This window comes from Sturnus vulgaris, chromosome 19 (genome assembly GCF_052056855.1).
Source record: "Sturnus vulgaris isolate bStuVul1 chromosome 19, bStuVul1.hap1, whole genome shotgun sequence".
Taxonomy (NCBI): domain Eukaryota; kingdom Metazoa; phylum Chordata; class Aves; order Passeriformes; family Sturnidae; genus Sturnus; species Sturnus vulgaris.
Window position 1 is genome coordinate 12,677,161 of NC_142261.1, and position 20,686 is coordinate 12,697,846.

A 20,686-nucleotide genomic window follows, 5' to 3' on the forward strand; every position below is an offset into this window, starting at 1 on the left:
TGCTGTTCCCAGCTGACTTGGTGCTTTGTGCCTGTCACTCACCCCAGCACGGAATTAGAGTATTTGTCACAGCAGCAAATATCCATGGCAACTAATTCCCCAGCTCTAGAAATCTTCATGATTTTTGAAGTTTCTCTTTTCCTGTGAAATGCACAGGGGTGGTTCCACAAACTTTTTTTTTCAGGTCTTCTGCAACTGTCAGGAGTGGTGGCTCTTCTTGGAAGCGCTTGAAAAATACACCGGTCCCAGTTCGGAAGATGGGGTGAGTTTGGGTGGATTTGGCTGGAGCATGGACATGGGTGACTGGGATGTGCTCGTGACAGTGGGACACAGACATGCCCCTCCTCTCCAGGACTATGCAGGAGTGGAGTCCACAAGATTGAAGAAATAGGTTTTTGTCTTGAGTTGTGGAGATGCTGTGCAGCAGGTGGGGGTGGCAGTTGTGCTCACAGCTCGTGATGAGTCAATAAAGTTGTGTCAGGGGAGGTTTAGGTTGGATTTTAGGAAAAGGTTCTTCCCCCAGAGGGTGCTGGGCACTGCCCAGGCTCCCCAGGGAATGGGCACGGCCCCGAGGCTGCCAGAGCTCCAGGAGCGTTTGGACAGCGCTGCCAGGGATGCCCGGGGTGGGATTGTTGGGTTGTCTGTGCAGGGACAGGAGTGGGATTCAATGATCCTTGTGGGTCCCTCCCTACTCAGGAGATTCCATGATGCTGTGGTTCTGTGTTCAGTTTCAGCCTTTGGTTTGCAGCCCTTTTGGCAGGCTTTGTCCAGGAACGCTCGGATGGTGCCTGATGTCGGGGCTGTAATTTCCAGTAGCCCCATCCCTTGTTCTTGGAAGACTGAGACCTTCCATCTTTTCTGTTTCCAAGCATGCACATTCCTGTGGCTGATGCTGGGTGCTGTTTATCTGCTGTTTATTATTCCCAAATTGCCACCGTGGTGTTTCCCAGCGGGGCTTGTGGAGCAGAAGGCCCTGCAGGTTTATAGTGTGTGGTCAGGTGGAACTACTCCGTGGCTATATTTTACCCCAGCAGTGTTCTCCATTCCTTGTCAGTTGGGTCTGTGCTGGGGAGAGTCTGCTTGAGGCTTCCTGGCTTTGTTTGCATCACTGCTGGGATGGAATTTTTTAAGCAGGAGGAAGAGAGTGCTCAAACTAAAAGCCATTTTGTGACGGTACAAAGGTGACAATCATCTTAATACTGCATAATTTGCATTTGGCACACATGGCACATTACCAGCTCCCACATGGAATTGTACACAGCATGCAGGACTCCCTTTGGGAGCTGGGGTGGTGGTGGTGCTCCAGTTAGCTGTATCCTCCCAGACATTGATTAGGAGCATGTATAATTTGATTGGGTTTTGGTAGCTGTGATAAGATCACAGTTCATTAGTTGCACTATTTGCTGTGTAATGTGGTTATTAATGGGTGAGTGCCATTGCAGCTAGGCTGTGGGTGATGCCAAGTGGAGCAGAGAGGTCACAGGTCTGGATTTCAGAGGGACCTGACAGGCTGGAGCAGCAGCGTGATGGGAACCCCGTGATCTTCAGCAGAGGCAAACACCAGCCCTGCCCTGAGGTTGCTGCTTGAAGCAGCTTTGCAGAGGAGCCCCTGGGGACAAGAAGGTGACCAGGAGTCACCACAGGTCAGTGGTGGCTTTGGCTGTTTAGCAGAAGTGTTGAGGGAAGGGACTGTCCCCTCTGCTCAGAGGAGGGCCCGGTTTGGGGCCTGTCAGGATGAGGCTGGAGCAGAGGACAGGAGACCCACAGCTCCATGGTGGAGAGAGGACAGAGCCTGGCTCTGCTCGTGGCAGGGTGAGGCACAGGGCTGGGAGAGCACATGGGAAATCCTGCACAGACACATGGAAGCATGTTGACTTGGGATTGAGGACTGAATACTGGGATAGGGGTCTGGAGAGGTGCAGGAAATTCATGGCTATTCCAGCTGTGGATAGGCAGGGTCATGAGCAACCTTGTCTGGATGCAGATGCTCAGAGCAGGAGACTGGACCTGAGGCTTCCTGAGGTGCCTTCTAGACACATTTCATGGACCATTTTATGATTGTTTTTGACACTTTTTGTGAGTTTGCCTTCAGCTCTCTGGGTGCTGATGGGGGATGAGGAAAAGCCATGTCCTGTGTTTAGCTTGTCCTGTCAGTGCCAAGGGAGCCCTGGTGATTTCTGTGTCTGAACCCTTCAGGCTGTTTCACAGACCATCCACTTCCACGGCACTCTGAATTGAGGGAGGAGCTGCCTGACACTGGGACAGCCTGAGGATTGGCAAGCCAAATTTATGGGATTAAGCTGTGCTTTACTTCTCTATCAGGCTTTTATCTGTTAAAGCTTGTTTTAAGTGCAGTGTTTTGCTGGAACACTTGGGAGGCAGAGACCCAGTGGTGTTTCTGATCCTTTTAGGACTGGGATTGGCTTAGGAGCTGATGGACAGGAATTTTCCTATTTTTTTGCCTGTGCAGTCTCTGGGATGTCCCAGCTGGGTGCTGTCCTGGAACTGTTTTCCCAGGAACTTGCATTTTTTTGTGGGTAAACATTGAGTATGCATTGGGTGAGGCATCTGCCTCTCCCTCTCTGTCCTCTTCCTTTTCACCACAAGGAAGGAAGTAAAAATTTCTACTTCAAAGTGGAAAAACCTATGGATACAAGCTCCGTGAAAATTTAGTTTTAAATTTGAAAGTTGACTGGTAAAAGTCTGGAAATTTGTGCTTTGTTGCTCTGTAACAAGCCCATTTTTTCCTCCTTACAGCTGCAGACATCCAGCCTGGAATTGTCCCTTGTAAGTACCTTGAGAGGCTGCAGCTCTGTGTCCCAGCACAGATAAGGTCTGTAATTACTGGGTTGGATTGAGTTCTGCTGCACAACTGCAGCCCTGAGGAGCCTTTGCAGTGCAGGAATGAAACCTCTGGCTGCCCATAGCTGGTATTCCCCATTTTTGGAATGTGATAGGTTAATTTAAGCACAAAGCACACGCTGTGAGAACGGGATTGATCCCATCAGGATTTGTACAATTGATTTCCAAGTGCACAATACCTGAACAGGCTTAATGGCTGTGAGAATCACATTCTGCAGGCAGTGGAGACTGAGAGCTTTAGGGAGGAATCCCTGTGGATGCTGCAGGGAGGCAGTGACACTTCTGTAGGATTGTGGTGAGGAGCTGGAGCTTCTCTCTGTCATGGGCCTGTGGTGTCAGGCCTGGTGTGTCACAGGGTCACACTGGGGGGGAACAAAATCTTTAATAATAGAATGGAATGGCCTGGGTGGAAAGGGACCTTAAAACCCATCCAGTGCCACCCCTGCCCTGGGCAGGGACACCTCCCACTGTCCCAGGCTGCTCCAAGCCCCAATGTCCAACCTGGCCTTGGACACTGCCAGGGATCCAGGGGCAGCCACAGCTGCTCTGGGCACCCTGTGCCAGGACCTGCCCACCCTGCCAGGGAACAATTCCTGCCCAATATCCCATCCAGCCCTGCCCTCTGGCAGTGGAAGCCATTCCCTGTGTCCTGTCCCTCCATCCCTTGTCCCCAGTCCCTCTCCAGCTCTCCTGGAGCCCCTTTAGGCATTGGAATGGTCTCTGAGCTCTCCCTGGAGCCTTCTCCTCTCCAGGCTGAACAATCCTAATTCTTTCAGCTTTAATGTAGTGAGGTTAATGTTGGCAATTTGGTCCAAGGTGTTTCCATGAAGATTTACAGTTTCTGGAGTTTTAGGAAGGACGAATTTGTAAAGTAACTAAAACACCAGTATGAAGTCAGGCATCCTCATGGGTACAGAGGGAATTAAGAGTTTTGTTTGACATTCGAGACACCATCCTTCAAATATTTCTGCTGTTTTCCCTTTGCCTTGTAAAGGAAATAACTGGTGAGCCCTTTGTCCCACGGGGCAGGTACATAAACTCCACTATTTGATTTCTGAGTTCAAAATATATCATTGCCATTCTACCATATAATAGACCATTATACCATTAGGAGTAGTCTTAATTTACAAATTGATTTATTTATGGAACTGCTGGTTTGATGTAAACCAGCAGAGGTGCTTGAAATCCCTGTGTGGGATTTGTGCATTCCTGTGCTGGCAGTTTGTGGGGGCACATCCTGCTGCTGCACCTTTATCCCTTAACACATCCCCATGAGAAGTGCTTGTGCCATGCAGGTCTCTATAAAAAGAATCTGCTCCCATGTGGAAGTGTTGGAGTCGGAACAGCTTAGCTTAAGTGAGCCTGGATGTGATGTGATCCTGCTCCCACGCTTGGGAAAAGGGCACTGTGCTGCTTTTCACTGCTCTGTGCTCCTTGATATCATAGAGTCATGCAATATCCTGAGTTGGAAGGGACCCACGAGGATCTTCAAAGTCCAACTCCTGGAATATGTTCCTATGGGATAATTCCCTACAGTGGCCTGGCTTCTGTCCCCTCTTACACCATTTTTAAAAATCTTTGATAACATAAAAATAGATACACAATTGCAGGTTTAAATCTGCTTTTCTTCTTGCAGAAGATTAAAGAAATAAAAATGGGTAGAGAAGGTTAAAAAAAGTTTTCAAGCAGTTTGGTGGATTTTGGGAAGAATGGAGGAGGATGGTCCCAGCTTTATTTGTCCCCTACGTGAAGTCGTGCTTGGGAAAACCAGCTGAGCACTGAGCTCTGTTCCTCTGCAGCTCAGCTGGCCTCTTCCTTCTCTCTTGGCACACTTCCTGTGTTCTCCCTTGTGTGCCAAATTTGGGCTCATTTGGTGGAATCCTTCCAGCTGCTGAACCTGCCAGGGTGAGACCCCCCAGGACTGATGGTCCTACAGGGGAGAAGTGCCACTTCTTGGAGGCATTCAAGGAGCACATGGATACAGAGAGTGACTTCCAGGCCAAGCTTGGCCGTTTATCTGTTTTAAAATTTGTATAAATAGGTGCTCTTCACCACGTGGGAGTTTAAAACTGGAGAGCAACATTCATCTCCCTGCTGTTGGCTGGAGAAGATGAAAAGCTCTGGAAAAGCTCTGGAGAGCTGGATTGCTTGTGTTGCTGGCTGCACTTGTGGTGTGTGTTTGTTGTCTCACACCTCACTGGGAGCGTGGATCACTGCACAGATCCTGCTGGGGCACGTGGCAAAAGTCTCTCTGCTTCTCCCGTTTTCCCTGTTTTCCTGCATTGGCAAAGCACCCAAAGTGCCACAGCCTGTGTGTGGTACCTCTCTGCTTCCTTGCTCGGGTGGGATTTGTCCTCAGGAGCAGCCAGAGCCCTGCATTCTGTCCCAGCAGTCTGGTTTTGCAGTCGTTGGAGAGGCAGGCGAGGAGGTGTTCTGTGGAAGGGAGCATTGGCTGCTGCTGCTACGGAAATGAAAGATGCTGAGGGCTAAAAATAAACCATTCCCAGCCCTGTCCCTGTGACAGGAACCGCTGGACACGAGCTCTCAGGGATGGAGGCTTTCAGTGTCCTCTGTGAAGCACCAGGGCCTGGGCTGCAGTGGGATTTTGGGACCTCCTGGCACAATCCTCCTGCTTCCCAGGAGTCTGAGCAGCTGAGGGGGTTGTGGTGTTGTCTGGCCAAGCAATGTGTAAAGTTGGGGTTTTTCTCATGACGAAACAACAGCTAAAGGGGCTCCAAAAGGGCTGGAGAGGGAGTTCAGATAAGAGCCTGGAGGGACAGGACAAGGAGGAATGGCTTAAAGCTGAAAGAGAGTCGATTTAAATTGGATATGAAAGGAAATTGTTCCCTGTGAAGGTGGGCAGGCCCTGGCATAGGGTGCCCAGAGAAGCTGTGGCTACCTCTGGATCCCTGGAAGTGTTCCAGGCCAGGTTGGACAGGGCTTGGAGCAAGGTGGGATAGTGAAAGATGACCCTGTCCATGGCAAGGGGTGGAACTGGGTGAGCTTTAAGGTCCCTTCTGACCCATTGCATGCTTCCATGGATTGCTTGGTTGCCTTTATGTGTACAGCAGGCTGCTTTGGAAACCCCTGGGCTTCCCAGAGTGGCTGCTAGAATGGGAAGGAGTGACTTTGGGTAAAGTGCTGGTGCTGCTTTTGTGGATGTGAACGTTTCCTGTGTGGAGCAGAGGGGTGGCATGGTGGCTGCATGCTGTGGGAGGTGTGAAGGTGTCCTGTGCAGGGAGATGATGGCCGGGCTTGGCTGCAGCCAGGGGAGCACGAAGGGGTGAGAGTGAAGGGCGCGACTCGGATTGGGCTGAAACAACTGAAATGTTTCTGCATTAAACCCTCTGAGCATTTATTGCACCACACAAGTTGTCTTGCAACACAATGCACTGCAATGACACAGAGAGTCTGGTCTGAGCAGTTGGGAAATTGGCTGAAAGTTGTAACTCACCCTTGTCTATGCGTGAGAGCTGTCCCTTGTGAAGGTCAATGACTTTGCCTTCCCTCTTGGCTGTTCCTGGTAACCCACAGTCAATATCTGTAGAGTTTTTGCAGAAAATGTGCAGCCCTGAACACTGATCTCAGGGCATGTCTTGGATTACAGATTTATGGAATGGTTTGGGTTGGAAGGGAATTGAAATAGCATCTTGTCCATCCCTGCCATGGACAGGAACACCTTCCTCTGTCCCAAGTCCCTGTCCAACCTGGCCTTGGACACTTCCAGGGATCCAGGGGCAGCCACAGCTGCTCTGGGCACCCTGTGCCAGGGCCTGCCCACCCTGCCAGGGAACAATTCCTGCCCAATATCCCATCCAGCCCTGCCCTCTGGCAGTGGGAAGCCATTTCCCTTTGTGCTGGCTCTGAGACTCAATGCAGGAGGATGTTGGGTCTCATAGTGAAGCAGCTGGGATATGCCAGACCTGTCCCCAAGTTGTTGGCCAAAATCACTTGGGCACCTGCAGGATTTGATCCAAAAGCACCTTCAGTCCCAGTCATGGCCCAGAAAGTGGTTAACTCTTGATTTCTGTTATAAATGAAACTCTTGGCATTCCAGCATCTGGAATGCCAGCTGCCAACATTTTTTATTTTATGGGTGGTGTTGTAAGGGATGGGAAAGGTCTTGCACTGTGCCACACTGCCCCTTGCACTCACACTGCTGCCATGGTTTGCTGTGCTGCTTGCATTTCCCTCTGTTTCCTCAGTTCTCATGGGAAACCTGCTCTTCCCAAGGTTGCTGACTCCACACTCCTCAGGAGCGTGTCCTGCAAGGATCAGCTGATCGTTTCCTGGGTAGTGGAGGTCACGGAGGCACCTTGTATGCAATACTCAAGTTCATGCTCCCTCCTGGTCTCAAGTAGTGATTTCCTGCCTACTGGAATCTCTTCTGGAAGCAGGCAGCTGCCTGCACTGACCACTTTCCCAGGGGTGACTGCTCCCAGAATTAGGATATGCTGATTGTAGAGCTGGATTTATCATAGAATAAAGTTCGGGGTGGTCACAAGAGGCTGTAGAAATTGCTGCTGTTGGCTGCTGTTGGGTGTTTGCCTTGGGCAGAGGCAGCTGCATGTCCTGTTCAGGGAGAAGATGGAACTGAAGGATCCTCTCTCCCTGTCTGTCCTAGACAAACACCTGAAACCTGCCTCTACATAAACGTGTAGGAAAGTGATTGTTGAACTGAGGATTTCATAGTCAAGGGTTGAGAAGCAGCAGTCCAGCTTTTAAAGATGAAGTTTCATCTTCTCATGCCTTAAAATAGAGGAAAAAATATATTTATGCACCCATGTGGGCTTTGCATCCGGATATCTATCCTTAAGGAATATTTCATCCAGAAGGAAATTCTGCATCTAGATATCTATCCCTAAGGAATATCTCATCCACACAGAGATCCTGAGCTATAATTGAGCATTGTTTGAAAGCTGGCAAGAAGTCAGGAGTGTGATGACTTTAGAGTGATGTTTGAGGTCACAGACTGTAATTCATGAGCTGTCTCTGAGGGAAATTTATTGGGTACTGAAAACATTAACATTGACAGTAAGTTGCAGAAAAGAGAGATGCTTGCAGCATGGAAAAATTGTTGAAAGTGAGCTCTTCTACCCACCCTCAATCTCGAAAAGATGGGATAAGTCTCGTGCTCGAAGCAAATACATCCCTAAAGTTTGTAGTCTTGAGAACCAGGATTTTTTAACCAGTCTGAATATTGAGATAGGAATAAAAATTGGGTTTTAGTGTTGACTCTGTGTGCCCTGTGTCCTATTATGTCCTTGGCTGTGGTGGTGAGAAAAGACAAACATGAGTTGACTGTGGCTGATCTTTATGCTGATTATTTAACACAATTCCCAAGGGCTGAAGCACCAGTAAAAACTTGAAAGCACAGGCTGGAATGAGAAAAATGACTGCTTGAGGCTCTCATGTGCTGCAGTGCATTTATTTCTTGTATAGAAAAGAGCATTTGTCAAATGAACCTATTGTGTGGTCACTCCTTGTTCGTTCTTGATAACAAATGAGCCACTGAGCTCTTGGGTTGGGCCTGGCCCAGGCCTTGGATTATCCTGCTGGCTTTGGAGGTGATGGGATCAGGTCCAGAACTTCCATCACTGATGTGATAAACTCAGCAGCAGCTGAAAGTCTTGGTGGGCTTTTGTGCCAAAGTCTTGGTGGGAATTTCTGGATCTTGGGCATTTTACATAGAAAAGTAAAGAAAACAACAAACTGGGCTGAATGTGGTGCTTCCTTTGGCATTTTGGGAAGATCTATGTGCAAAAGCCTGGCTCCTCACAGCCATTCCCAGCTCCATGAGCAGAGCCTGGCTCCTCACAGCCATTCCCAGCTCCATGAGCAGAGCCTGGCTCCTCACAGCCATTCCCAGCTCCGTGTTCAGAGCCTGGCTCCTCACAGCCATTCCCAGCTCCGTGTTCAGAGCCTGGCTCCTCACAGCCCTGCTCAGTGGCTTTGATGATGCTGCTGAACTGGTGTTTTGGTTTTTTGGCTTTGAGGGACAGCAGTGTCCCTGTGCTGGTTCAGCTGAGAGCCAGCTGCCACCAAAGATACAATCTTAGAGCATTTTCTTAATTTTCTTCTGGTCACATACTGAGATGCTCTCCCCATGCCGAGTTCCTTGAATTCTGCTCTTGCAGGAAGGGAAGGAGTTAAAGCCCTTTTTGGCTGGGAGTGAGTCTGGGGTAGTTCAGTGTCACACCAGCTCAGGGAGCTGCCTGTGCCCTGCAGGGCTGGGGGACGGTGGAGCAGGTGAGGCCCCAAACCAGTGGCTCCAGGAGCTGCTTGGGTGCCCATGTTTGCAGGGTGATATCCTTATCAGCCAGGGCCACACTGTGTCTGCAGAGGTGCAGAGGAGATAACATGATGTGCTGGGAGGAGTGGGAGTGCTGCTAGTAAGTTTTTTAAGATTAGTTTTATTTTTCTCCCCCCATAAAAACTCCAATACAAAGTCTCTGTGCTAAGCATGTCTGCTGATATCTGCACTATAGTTTAGTTTTATCTCCTGGCCACTGCTGAGCTGTCCAGGTGGAAAACCTGTACCATGCATGAGAGAGGCAGATGTGTGGTGTAAAAGGCAATCCCAGAGGTGTGCAGCAGGATGTGCTGACTTTCAGAGTATCTTTGTATTTGGAGTGGGAGTCTTGTCAGTGGGAGCACTGCTGAAACAACATTGAGGAACGAGGGGAAGGGAACTGTGCCTTTTGCTGTGATTCTGATTTTGGCAGGGAAAGCATTTTGGGGTCTGAGTGCATTTTTGCAGGTTTTACACAGATTTTCATGAAATTAGCCCCTGTACTTGGCACCTGGTCAGATATGTTGTGTATTGGGAAGAGCTTGCTCTGCATTCCTCAGCCCCCCAGCAGCTGAACCTCGATTTTGTTTAGGAAAAGAGATGAGGGGTGGGTAGCCTGGGTGTTGTTTTCAGAGCCCTTTCTACTTGGCAGTGTTGGTTTTCGTGCCCTGAGCACGTCTTACACTGGTGCACTTCCCCAGCAGGGTGTTCTGATGGAACTCTCTCAAACTGAAGATGTTTCCAAGTGGGAAGTGCTGGCGTTGGCAGAAGCTCCCATCATCCTGGGGTGTTGCATGGAACCTTCCTGCAGGTACAGCCAGGTCCTTCACTGTGGCTCTGAGGGGATTTGTCTGACAAATTTCCTGTCCTGAGCTCCTCTGGAGGTTTTTTTCCTCTCTGAAGCACGGAGAGACAATGTTTGTGAATGATCTGGAGCAGAAGGCATCTTCCACGTTCTTCCTTGTCCCTTTGCTGGGGTATTGCAGCCAAATCAAAGTGGAAAAGCACTGGAGAAAGGAGTGTGGATTCCAGATTGCTGTACTTACTGCTTGCTTACAGAAGAGCTGTATGGCCAAATCTTCCTTAAATCCATGCTTGGGTGGTGTTGCTGAGGCTGTTTGGTGTTGGGTCCTAGCGTGGGCAGGAGTTTGTCCTGGAAACCAGCTTGGAAGCTGCTGGATAGGTTATCAGTGAATATTCCCGTGATTTGTGGAGGTGGTGAGTACCCGAGCTGCAGACATCCCTCAGGCTGGTGAGGATTGCAGCCAGGATTGCATCCCTCAGGCTGGTGAGGATTGAAGGCAGGATTGCAGCCAGGATTGCAGCCAGGATTGCATCCCTCAGGCTGGTGAGGATTGAAGGCAGGATTGCAGCCAGGATTGCAGCCTGGATTGCATCCCTCAGGCTGGTGAGGATTGCAGCCAGGATTGCAGGCTTTTCTTTAACCCCAGTCTGTGCCCATCCCAACTGGAGCCAGTTACAGATTAGATGGCCTTTAAATAGATCTGAATCCTATGTTTTTGTAGCAATCTCAGCCCAACACTTGCCATGTACTTGTTTGGGGTCGGTTTGTGCTTCCTTGGTTTAGGGGAAGGGGAAAAGAGGAAGCAAAGGGGAAATCTGAGCTGTTTGTCACATGGAACTTGTGGTTTGTGAGAGCCCTGCTAACCAGCTGTGATGTGTTGAACTCACTGGGAAAATACCTCTGCATCCCCTTGGGTATTTGAGTTCTGGGATTGAGTTGTCATAAACTCCCTTTTTCCTTGAACCCGAGGAGAGTTAATAACCCCAAGAGGGTTGGTTTCAATGTTCCATGCCCTGCCTTCACGCATGTGAGCTCAAATTCAAGTGCTTTTTAGGATTTCTCATGTCTAAAAGGGAAGCAGAGATTTCATTGGCTTTATACCCCCCCAAAACTGAACAAAGGACGTGGGAAATCTGAAGTTTATTGGGAAATGTGCCTTGGAGCACTTGTGCTCATCTGATATTTCAAGGATGGAGTGTGGGGTGGGGGTGACAGGGAATTCAGACTCCAGATGTGGGCATGGATGCTCTGGAAGTGGGAGCTGTTGTTGTCTGGTGCGGTAATGCTGGGAGGGGGTGGTGGCACAGCAGCCTTTTGTTGGCAGTGAGCAATGGGGAATGCAGCTCCTGTCCCTGCACCCCGTGGGAATGCTGTGAGGAATGGGAGAGCTTTACCTAACCCCTGAATTCTGCATGGGAATCCTTGTGCCTTGTGCTACATCCTGTGGGAAGAGTGAGCTGTGCTGCTCAGGCACAGCAGGGACTCAGGGCTGTGGCTTCTCTTGTGCTGCCTCCCACTCTTAGCAAAGAAATAAAATACTGTCTCCACCTATTGAATTGTCCAATTCTGCCTGGTTTGTTCCCTGTCCTTGATTTATCTCCTTCCCTCTGTCTGCAGCAGTCCTTGCACCTGACTCCAAAGGGCGTATCCCAGTTGGTCACGGGTATAAATATTTCTCTATGGCTGCAGAGTCCCTAATGTTACAATATTTACCAGTATGATGAAGAAATGAATTTTATAAACTGGTTTCTACTTAATCCATAAAAGAAACAGTAGAAAAAACCAGGTCTTAATCTCTGAGTCTGCAGAGGTCAGTGGTGTAAGAAGCAGTGAGGCTGTTGCAGAATCATAGGGGTGGATGGGACTTCAAATATCATCTTGTTCCACCTCCTGCCATGGGCAGGGACACCTTCCACTGTCCCAGGCTGCTCCAAGCCCCAGTGTCCAGCCTGGCCTTGGACACTGGCAGAGATCCAGGGGCAGCCACAGCTTCTCTGGGCACCCTGTGCCAGGGCCTCCCACCCTCACAGGAGGGAATTTCTTTCAAATATCCCATCTAATCCTGCCCATGTCCATGGGAAGCCTTTTCCCCATATCCCTCCAGGCCCTTGCCCAAAGCCCCTCTCTGTGTGTTTTATGAAGCTCTTGGGTTTGTGCTGTGGGGGAGTCTGTTTGCTCCTGGCTGTGTTGGATTGGCTTTTGAATGTAACCTGCAGCACTTCAGGAGCCTGGATTTGTAATTCTGTTGCAATCTGACAGCCAAAAAGTGTTTCTGAGCTCCAAATACAGCCTGGTGGTGGAGCTCACTGGGAAAGTCCCTGGATGTGACCGTCTGCCAGCCCTAGGGATGGACCTGGGACTGGTGTCCAGCTCCATTCCACGTGTGTAGTGACAAATGTTGCTGTGAGGTCTCTGTACCTCACAACCAGAGACTCAAAACCCACCCCAAACCACAAACAATTGCACTTTTCATTTTCACACTCTTCAGATGTTTCTTATTTTCTCCTTGAGTTCTGCCTAAGGGAGGAGGAGCTGGGAGATCCCTGCTGGCTCTGTCCTTGTGTTGTGCTGCCCATCCAGCTGAAGTGTGGGACCTGCAGAAACCTGTCTGGTTGTGCAGGGGAGGCTGTTGCTGGATCTACAATCACCCCCCCAAACCTGGACAGCAAAACTTCCTTGGAAAACAATTTAAATAGTTACGTAAGGCAAGGAAAATCCCCCAGGATTGTGCAGCAACAGCAGATTTTTCTGTAAATGCTTTTTAAATTAGGAAATACTTGCTGGGTAAGCAGTGTCCAGGATGCTGAGTGGTGCCCTGCAAATGATCTGCTGCTGCCTCCTGCTTGTACCAGAGCTCCCAGCAGGTCCCTGTTGGAGCCCTTGGTGCTGCTTTCCCAAGAGAAGGCTGAGTCAGAGGCTGCTCATGAGCTGTTCTGGCTCCTCCTGAGCCGTGCTGGCTCCTGGATAATGCTGGGGTGAAGTCTCTGGAGTGTATGATCCGAGGCTGGGGTTCAGATGCAGCCTCTGAACCCCTCAGTGCCCAGATTTCACTGGTTGTGGTGTAACAGCAGGGAGTGAAAGCCCAGGCTGAAGGAGACACTGGGATAAGGAAGACAAAACCTCCTGAGTCTTTAGGATTCTCTCCTGCTCACCTTGTGCTTCTGTGAGCCTGTCCTGGGGACGTGGCTCAGTGTGAGCCCTGCAGTGACCTACATTTCCACCAGGAAACAGTGATAAGATGGGAATTCAGTGTTTGAGATCCTATGGACAGGCTGGGAGAGCTGGGGGTGCTCACCTGGAGAGGAGAAGGATCCAGGGAGAGCTCAGAGCCACTTCCAGGGCCTAAAGGGGTTCCAGGAGAGCTGGAGGGACTGGGGACAAGGGATGGAGGGACACGACACAGGGAATGGCTTCCCACTGCCAGAGGGCAGGGCTGGATGGGATATTGGGAGGGAATTGTTCCCTGGGAGGGTGGGCAGGCCCTGGCACAGGGTGCCCAGAGCAGCTGTGGCTGTCCCTGGATCCCTGGCAGTGCCCAAGGCCAGGTTGGACACTGGGGCTTGGAGCAGCCTGGGACAGTGGGAATTGACCCTGCCCATGGAATGAGATGGTCTTTAATGTCCCTGCCAACCCCAACCATTGCATGATTCTATGATGTGAAATCAGGTGTGCTGATTTCTGAGGCTGATAGCAAAGCAATGATTTTGAGATAATGAGGGAAACCTGTAGGATGAGTATGAATGTATTTCAGGATATAATTTAAACTGTATTTGGATTTCCATGTGGAGGTGCTTTAGAACACAGGTGATACTGGAGATTGGCCTTGCCAGCTTTGAAGGGGGACCCTGAGCTCAGCGTTTGTGTGGCTCCCTGCTGGGTTTCAGGTGATAATCCACTTTGGAGACCTGTCCTTTATTACCCTATTTCTAGCCCCCTCCTGATGCTTCTGCTCCCAGCCAGGACAGATTGTCACAATGTCCCTCCTGGGCAGCTGGAGCTGCCAGGATTGCTGGAGTGCTCTGGTCCTAGGGTTGGGCTGCTGGGAGCTCCCTGACCTCCTGTGGATGCTCAGGCTGGAATTCTGCTCTGCATGGGACACGAGGACAGTCTTGGCTCCCTGCTGGGTTCCTCTGCCTGATGTTGTTGGAGCTGTCAGCCAAGAAGTCGAGTTTTAGGAGGGACAAAGCTACCCAGAATGGGGAAGAGCCTTGCTGGTGGAAAGAAAATTGTAAGAGAAATTCCATGGGCATCCCTTGTGCTTATTAAGTGTTGGGAGCAGAGGTGAGCTGGGCTTGTTCTTTCCGTGCTGTGTCCTGTTAACTTCCAGCAGAGCCACACAGTTATAATTACAGATTCTGTGTAAGCAGCATCCAGAGCTCAGTCTTTGGCTGTTGGGATAGCACCAAAGCCACAGGTGTGGAGCTGGTAGGCAAAAACCGTTATTATCTCCTTTTTCACCTTCCTCTCTTTGCTCTGTAGATAAACCTGTCCTGTGAGCCCTTACAGGGAGATATATTATTTATATCCAGGGAGATTTGGTACAGTTGTTAAAAATTGGGAGCATCTTTCTCTTGCACAGCACTGGCATGCTGAGAAGCCTCCTGGAGCTCAAGTGTCTCTTCAAAAGTATGAAGCAGGTCTTTAAATTATAATTTGCTGCTCTTTTATAGCACTGCAGTGTGTAGCTGCTGTGTCAGGCTGTAGAATCCAAGTCACTGAAAATCAGACTCCAGGAGTTTTAGACTGAAGCCCTTTTAAGGAACTGATGCTGTAAATTGTCTTGTCAAGCTCTCTGTGTTTAGATTTGTGGTGTTAAGGAGCTGAAGCAGCTTTTTCAAAAAAGAAGGGTGAAATGCTATAAATAATATTTTAAAAAGAAAATCTTTCAAGATTTTTGCAAAACCTGTCATTGTGAGTGGCTGGGAATACAAGAGATGTGCTGGGCTGGTGGGTTGGGTGGGTGATGGAGATGCCAGTATTTTCACCAGTCTGAAATTTCTATGATTCTGTTGAAATAAAAAGGAGAATATATATTCAGAGCAGCAGCATCTGCTGGCTTGGACTAAGTCCATGTGGGAAATGGGACCTGTGTGTCCAGGGGAGGTTGGACAGGAGCTTGAAATAGGGTCTTGCTGGCATCGTGGTAAAAGGTATCAATGGTTTTAGAGTAAGGAATCTCCTCTCTGATGATCTTAGTACATCCATAACAGCACTGGTCTTGCCACAAACGTGATTTTGGGGATAAGCCATGACATCTGTCTGTGATTGCTGTCCTGCCCTGTCTGGAGCTGGGTGCTTGGGCTGGCCACTGTTGCCTTGGGCCGATCACTCAAGGCTCCCATGGAGCGCGTCCTGATGCTTTGGGATCTTGCTGCTGGGAAAAGGGACGTATTGATGTTGATACGATGATGTTTGCTGTCCCCTGGCTGGCTGGGTGGGTGCTTCAGTCCTGCCTATGGTATTTTGGGATATTTTTTCTCTCTGGTGTGTCCTGGCCAGGACTCTCTCCAAGGCTGTCATTCCCCCAGCCTCCCATGCACAGCTCTAATTCTGGCTCTCCGAAGGCGAATCCCGGCGGTTTTTGCTCCCTCGCAGAGCTAAAAAATCCTGGAGGCCCAGCTGCCTCCACCTCTGTGTGCTCCATGTCCATGTTTAACCTCCCTCAGCCAGGTGCTCTCCAAATGCAGCGCTGTGGGAAGGGGAGAACTAGGAAATCTGCCGGGATCACGTTATGTAAGAGCCGAGTGTGAATGGTGAATAAGCAGATCCAGCTGACCACGAGGGCTCTGAAGGGCACCTCTGCTTCTCTCCCCATGTGTGGACACAGGAGATTGCTGTTGGCTCCAGGCTGGGTCAAGTGCCTGCCTCGTGTGTGGGTGCTGATTGATAGGCATTGATTTCCCATGCAGATTGGCATGGGAAGGGAGTTGGGAGGGCAGCATCCCAGTTCCTTGGGTGGGAGAGTGAGGCTGTTTGAATGTCTGCAGTTGATTTAGTGCAGTCGCCTCAGAGGTCTTCGCTTTGTGGAGAAGAGAAAATGATTTTAGCAGCTCTGTCAAGGTGGGAAGGGATCCCTCCTGGGAACACAGTACGTGCTGCAGTGTGAAGGGATGACTTGGGAATGAAAATTGGGGCTTGCTTCCTTTGGGGCCAACTCATCCCCTGCAAAAAGTGTAAGCACACTGTGCACTGGATCTGAACTTACCCTGTGGTGCTGAGAGACATGAACTGTAAGTCTTTAGGAGGTACCTGGAGGATTTCATGTCCTCATGTCAAGTTTGGATATGGACCGGGGATAAATCAGTCCCATAAAGCAATGTCAGGGCTGAGCAGGTGAGAGATGCTTGAGATGTTTGGGGGATTTGAGTTCCTGGCCAGGCAGAGTGGCTTCCTTCTGTGTAGCAAGCAACCTCAGGTTGGCAGTGGGTATCCCTGGATTGCTGCCCATTCTTCCTTGAGAGGGACCATGTCTCCATCCTGTAGTGAACTTGATCACCAACACTTTTTGAGAGCAGCTCTAGGCTGTGCCTGTAAAACCTCCCTGCTTCCAAGTTCTTGTGGATTTACAGAGTCTTTGAGGTTGGTAAAACCCTCTGAGATCATTGAGGTCAAACATTAAAGTGCCACTGGCAAGGCCACCACTAATCCATGTCCCCAAGTGCCACACGACTGTTAAATCCTTCTAAGGATGGGGACTCCAGCACTGCCCTGGGCAGCTGTGCCAGTGCCTGACCCTCCTTTCCAAGGAGGAATGTTCCCAAAATCCACCCTGAGCCTGCCCTGGCCCAGCCTGAGGCCGTTCCCTCTCCTCCTGTCCCTGTTCCCTGGGAGCAGAGCCCGACCCCCCCGGCTGTCCCCTCCTGTCAGGGAGTTGTGCAGAGCCACAAGGTCCCCCCTGAGCCTCCTTTTCTCCAGGCTGAGCCCCTTTCCCAACTCCCTCAGCCTCTCCTGGGGCTCCAGCCCCTTCCCCAGCTCCCTTCCCTTCCCTGGACACGCTCCAGCCCCTCCAGGGCTCTCTTGTCAGGAGGGGCCCAGCACTGGAGGTGTCCCAGCACTGGAGGTGTCCCAGCACAGGGGACGGGCACTGCCCTGCTCCTGCTGCCACCCCAGGGCTGGCACATACAAGGTCTAAGCACGTTTGGACAAAAACAGTGATGGAAGGGAGAGGGTAAAAAGAGCCACAAAATGCTGGATTCTGCTAGAGGTGGGACAGCTGGGAGAAGGGAGGAAAGAAGCAGTGGAAATGAGATGAGAAAGACAGTGTTGTGTATTCGGTAACTTTGCTTTTAGAGCAGCCCGAAGCCGTGGAAACAGTGGGATGTGAATGTGTAAGGAATGATGGAGTGTTGCTCCTAAACACCTCAGCCTGTCCTTAAGTTTCTCTGTTTGAGGATCTTTTCCGGCTTTAGTGAATTGAATGTGAGTGCTGCCAGCTTGGGATGTCTCCACAGGTCTGTGCTGTGCAGGAGGGTGCCTTGGAGGTGTTTTGGGGTCAGGTACAGGGGAATTGACACTTCCTTGTCCCTCTGTTCCCGTGCAGGACACAGGCAGAGATGGCCCACACGTGCCGAGGCACCATCAACCTGTCCACAGCCCACATTGACACGGAGGACTCGTGCAACATCGTGCTGTCCAACGGGGGCAGGACCTACCACCTGAAGGCCAACTCGGAGGTGGAGAGGCAGCGCTGGGTCACGGCCCTGGAGCTGGCCAAGGCCAAGGCCATCCGCATGAGGAACAACCAGTCAGGTACGGGCACGCCGGGGGCAGCCAGGGCCTGCAGCCCTGCTGGGCACCCAGCTGGTCTGGGCCTGTGCAGAACCCACCCAGATACGGTTCCAGGCATAGCTGGAAGTTGCTGGTGGTGTCCCAGGGACAGAAGGGTTGGACAAAGCCCTGCTCCTCTCCCTCTCCCTCTCCCTCTCCCTCTCCCTCTCCCTCTCCCTCTCCCTCTCCCTCTCCCTCTCCCTCTCCCTCTCCCTCTCCCTCTCCCTCTCCCTCTCCCTCTCCCTCTCCCTCTCCCTCTCCCTCTCCCTCTCCCTCTCCCTCTCGTCTCCTCTCCTCTCCCTGGGCAGATCTGAGCAGGTCTTTAAAGCCATGGGAATGGCTGTGAAATGTGGGGAGCTGATGATGATGCTTCTGGAAAGCAGAATGACCTGGAGACTTTGTGCTGGGAATGCTGTCAATGCCGTGGTCAGAGGCCTGGGCACCACATGGGTGGTGTTCCATAGCTTGGTAGCTCCAAGTAGTTCCATAGTTTGCTGGATGAATGACACAGATATTTAGTTGAGCTGTTTCTGTGTGCATCTCTCTTTCTGTTCCTTTGTTGTGGTGTTTATTGGAGTAGGTTTGGGACAGCTATGATTTGTAAAGTTGTCAGAGCCCTGTGCCTGGTGCACAGCTCCTCCCCAGGGTGACATTGTTCTGCTCTGTAATGGGTCAGTTAGGCTTGACAAGCAGAATATTTTAGGAATATTTCAATGATTCAGTGAGTCTGTATTTCAATGTTCATAACTCGTCTGGGATTAACATTGGGTTTTCTTCTACAAGCAAGCACAGCTTCAAGCTGTAGTAAACAAACTTCAGAAATGGAAGAGAGAAGGCTCCAGAGAGACCTTAAAGCACCTTCCAGTGCCTAAGGGAGCTCTAAGAGAGATGGAGAGGGACTTGGAACAGGAGGGACAGGACACAGGGAATGGCTTCCCACTGCCAGAGGGCAGGGCTGGATGGGATATTGGGAAGGAATTGTTCCCTGGCAGGGTGGGCAGGCCCTGGCACAGGGTGCCCAGAGCAGCTGTGGCTGCCCCTGGATCCCTGGAAGTGTCCAAGGCCAGGTTGGACATTGGGGCTTGGAGCACCCTGGGACAGTGGGAGGTGTCCCTGCCCATGGCAGGGGGATTGGATTACATGGTATTTAAAGTCCCAACCCAAACCATTTTGTGATTTTAATTGCTGTGAACTTTCTGTCCCTTAAAATTCCATCTCTGGAATATGCAAATACTGACAGAGAGCCCTGCTGATCCAGGAAAAGGAAAAAGTTTCTGGGCACACTTGTTTAGCTGGGCAGGGTGGGACACTCTGCTGGTCCTGGCTGCACTGAGGTGGCTGTGGGGGCTGTTGAGTCCTTCGGCTTGGTGGGTGTGGGAAAGGATCTCCTGGAGAGGGAGGTGTGTGGCTTTACCTTCCCTTTGGGCCCATGGGGGTGTGGCAGTGCTGGCTCAGGGTGCAGTGGTCACAGGGGTTGTCAGCCACGCTGCCTCCTGAGTCAGGCACAGCTATTTTGGTTTGTATCTGCCCTTAAAAATAGCAAATGCAGAGCCTGGCTGTGCTGAGGCTGTGGCTGGGCTGAGCTCCCAGCTCTGGCTCCAGGGTCTCTGGGATGAGGGCAGTGTTGTGGATGTGGCTGCAGCTCTGCTGACTCAGCTCTCATCCAGGCCACAGAGCTGATGGGAGAGAAAATCCACAGCAGATTCCTGCTTTTCCAAGCTTTCCTGATCTGATCAGAGGGGATAAGACACTCTGTAAATGAGTGCTGAATCCTTGTGCTGTGGAGGCAGAGCTGAGCACATCAGTGCATTGTTTTATGCCTTGATGTTCACCTGGCTGATGTTTTGTCCCTATTAGAGATCTTTAAATTATAGTACAGAGTGCTCCAGAGCAGAGGGGTTCCAGCCCTTGGAGCATCTCTGTGGCCTCCTCTGGACTCTGTCCAGCAGCTCCAGGTCCTTCCTGTGCTGGGCCCCAGGGCTGGAGGCAGCTCTACATGTGGGGCAGAGGGGCAGAATCCCCCCCTCTCCTGCTGCTCACTCTGGGGTCTCAGCCCAGGGTATGGGGGATTTTGGGGTTGGGGAAGGTCCTGCCCTCACCCACCAGCACCCCAAGTCCCCAGGGCTGCTTTCAATGAGTTCCTCTCCCAGTTTGTGATCATGGCTGCGATTGCCCTGACCTGGAAGCAGGACCTGGTACTTGGACTTGCTGAACCTTGTGAGGTTCTCCTGGGCCCTCTCCAGCTCTCCACCCCCCTGGATGTCCTTGTCCTTCTCTTGTGTCAACTGCCACACTCAGCCTTGAATCAGCCACAGAGCTGCTGGAGCCTGAGCTGGGATTCCATTCACTGTTTCTGCAGGAATCAGTGATCCCTCAGTGCTGTCAAAGTGATGAGATTTGATGGGAAATTTGATGAGTAGAAGGACAGGAAAATTGTTGCCCATATCTTCACTGCAGGGTCACTATTTTGGGGTGAATGAAAAGGGTCTTTGCCCCAGGACTACTTCTGAATTGAGCAGCTGTGGAAGTGTTTTTAACTTGGCTGCTGGCTGGAGCTGTGCACCCACGGGCCATTTCACAGGACTGCTTTTCGTGTCTGTTTTCAACAGCAAAACCTGTCCCCAAAGCAAGTATGGGATGGGAGACTTTGCTGTTCTGTGCATGAGGGAGCTCTGGTTTCCCCTCTGCCCATTGTGGAGTCAGGAGTATTTTGGTAGTGAGCTGTGACCTGGGACATTGGTGCTGTGAGATGTGGCCTGAGCTCCCTGTCCTCATCCTGCTTCCCAGGGAGGAACCTGCGCAGGGATTCCGGCGGATTAGCGGCAGAAAGTGAGAGCGGAGCTGAGCTGCTGGCTTAGCTCTCTGCTCAATTACCACATGTGCTTAATTCCTCTAAACACATGTAGAGTGTGACAGGAGGACAGCACAGTCCCAGACCAAGCTCTGCTCAGCCAAACCTG

At 50.9% G+C, this 20,686-nt stretch overlaps 1 protein-coding gene across 11 annotated transcripts in view; it reads left to right on the plus strand.

The window, feature by feature from the left end:
• OSBP2 (oxysterol binding protein 2) overlaps nucleotides 1-20,686 on the plus strand; it is a 94,719-nt gene that overhangs the window by 7,657 nt on the left and 66,376 nt on the right. For 4 of the 11 annotated variants that reach the window (XM_088176213.1, XM_088176214.1, XM_088176216.1 and 1 more), the window contains exons 2-4: nucleotides 185-262; nucleotides 2,758-2,787; nucleotides 17,500-17,708. In XM_088176213.1, the coding sequence (XP_088032339.1) occupies nucleotides 185-262; nucleotides 2,758-2,787; nucleotides 17,500-17,708 (317 nt within the window). Of the gene's footprint in view, nucleotides 1-184; nucleotides 263-2,757; nucleotides 2,788-9,852; nucleotides 9,966-17,499; nucleotides 17,709-20,686 lie in introns of those variants that run through there. The other 7 variants (XM_088176215.1, XM_088176219.1, XM_088176220.1 and 4 more) reach the window with 3 other exon arrangements.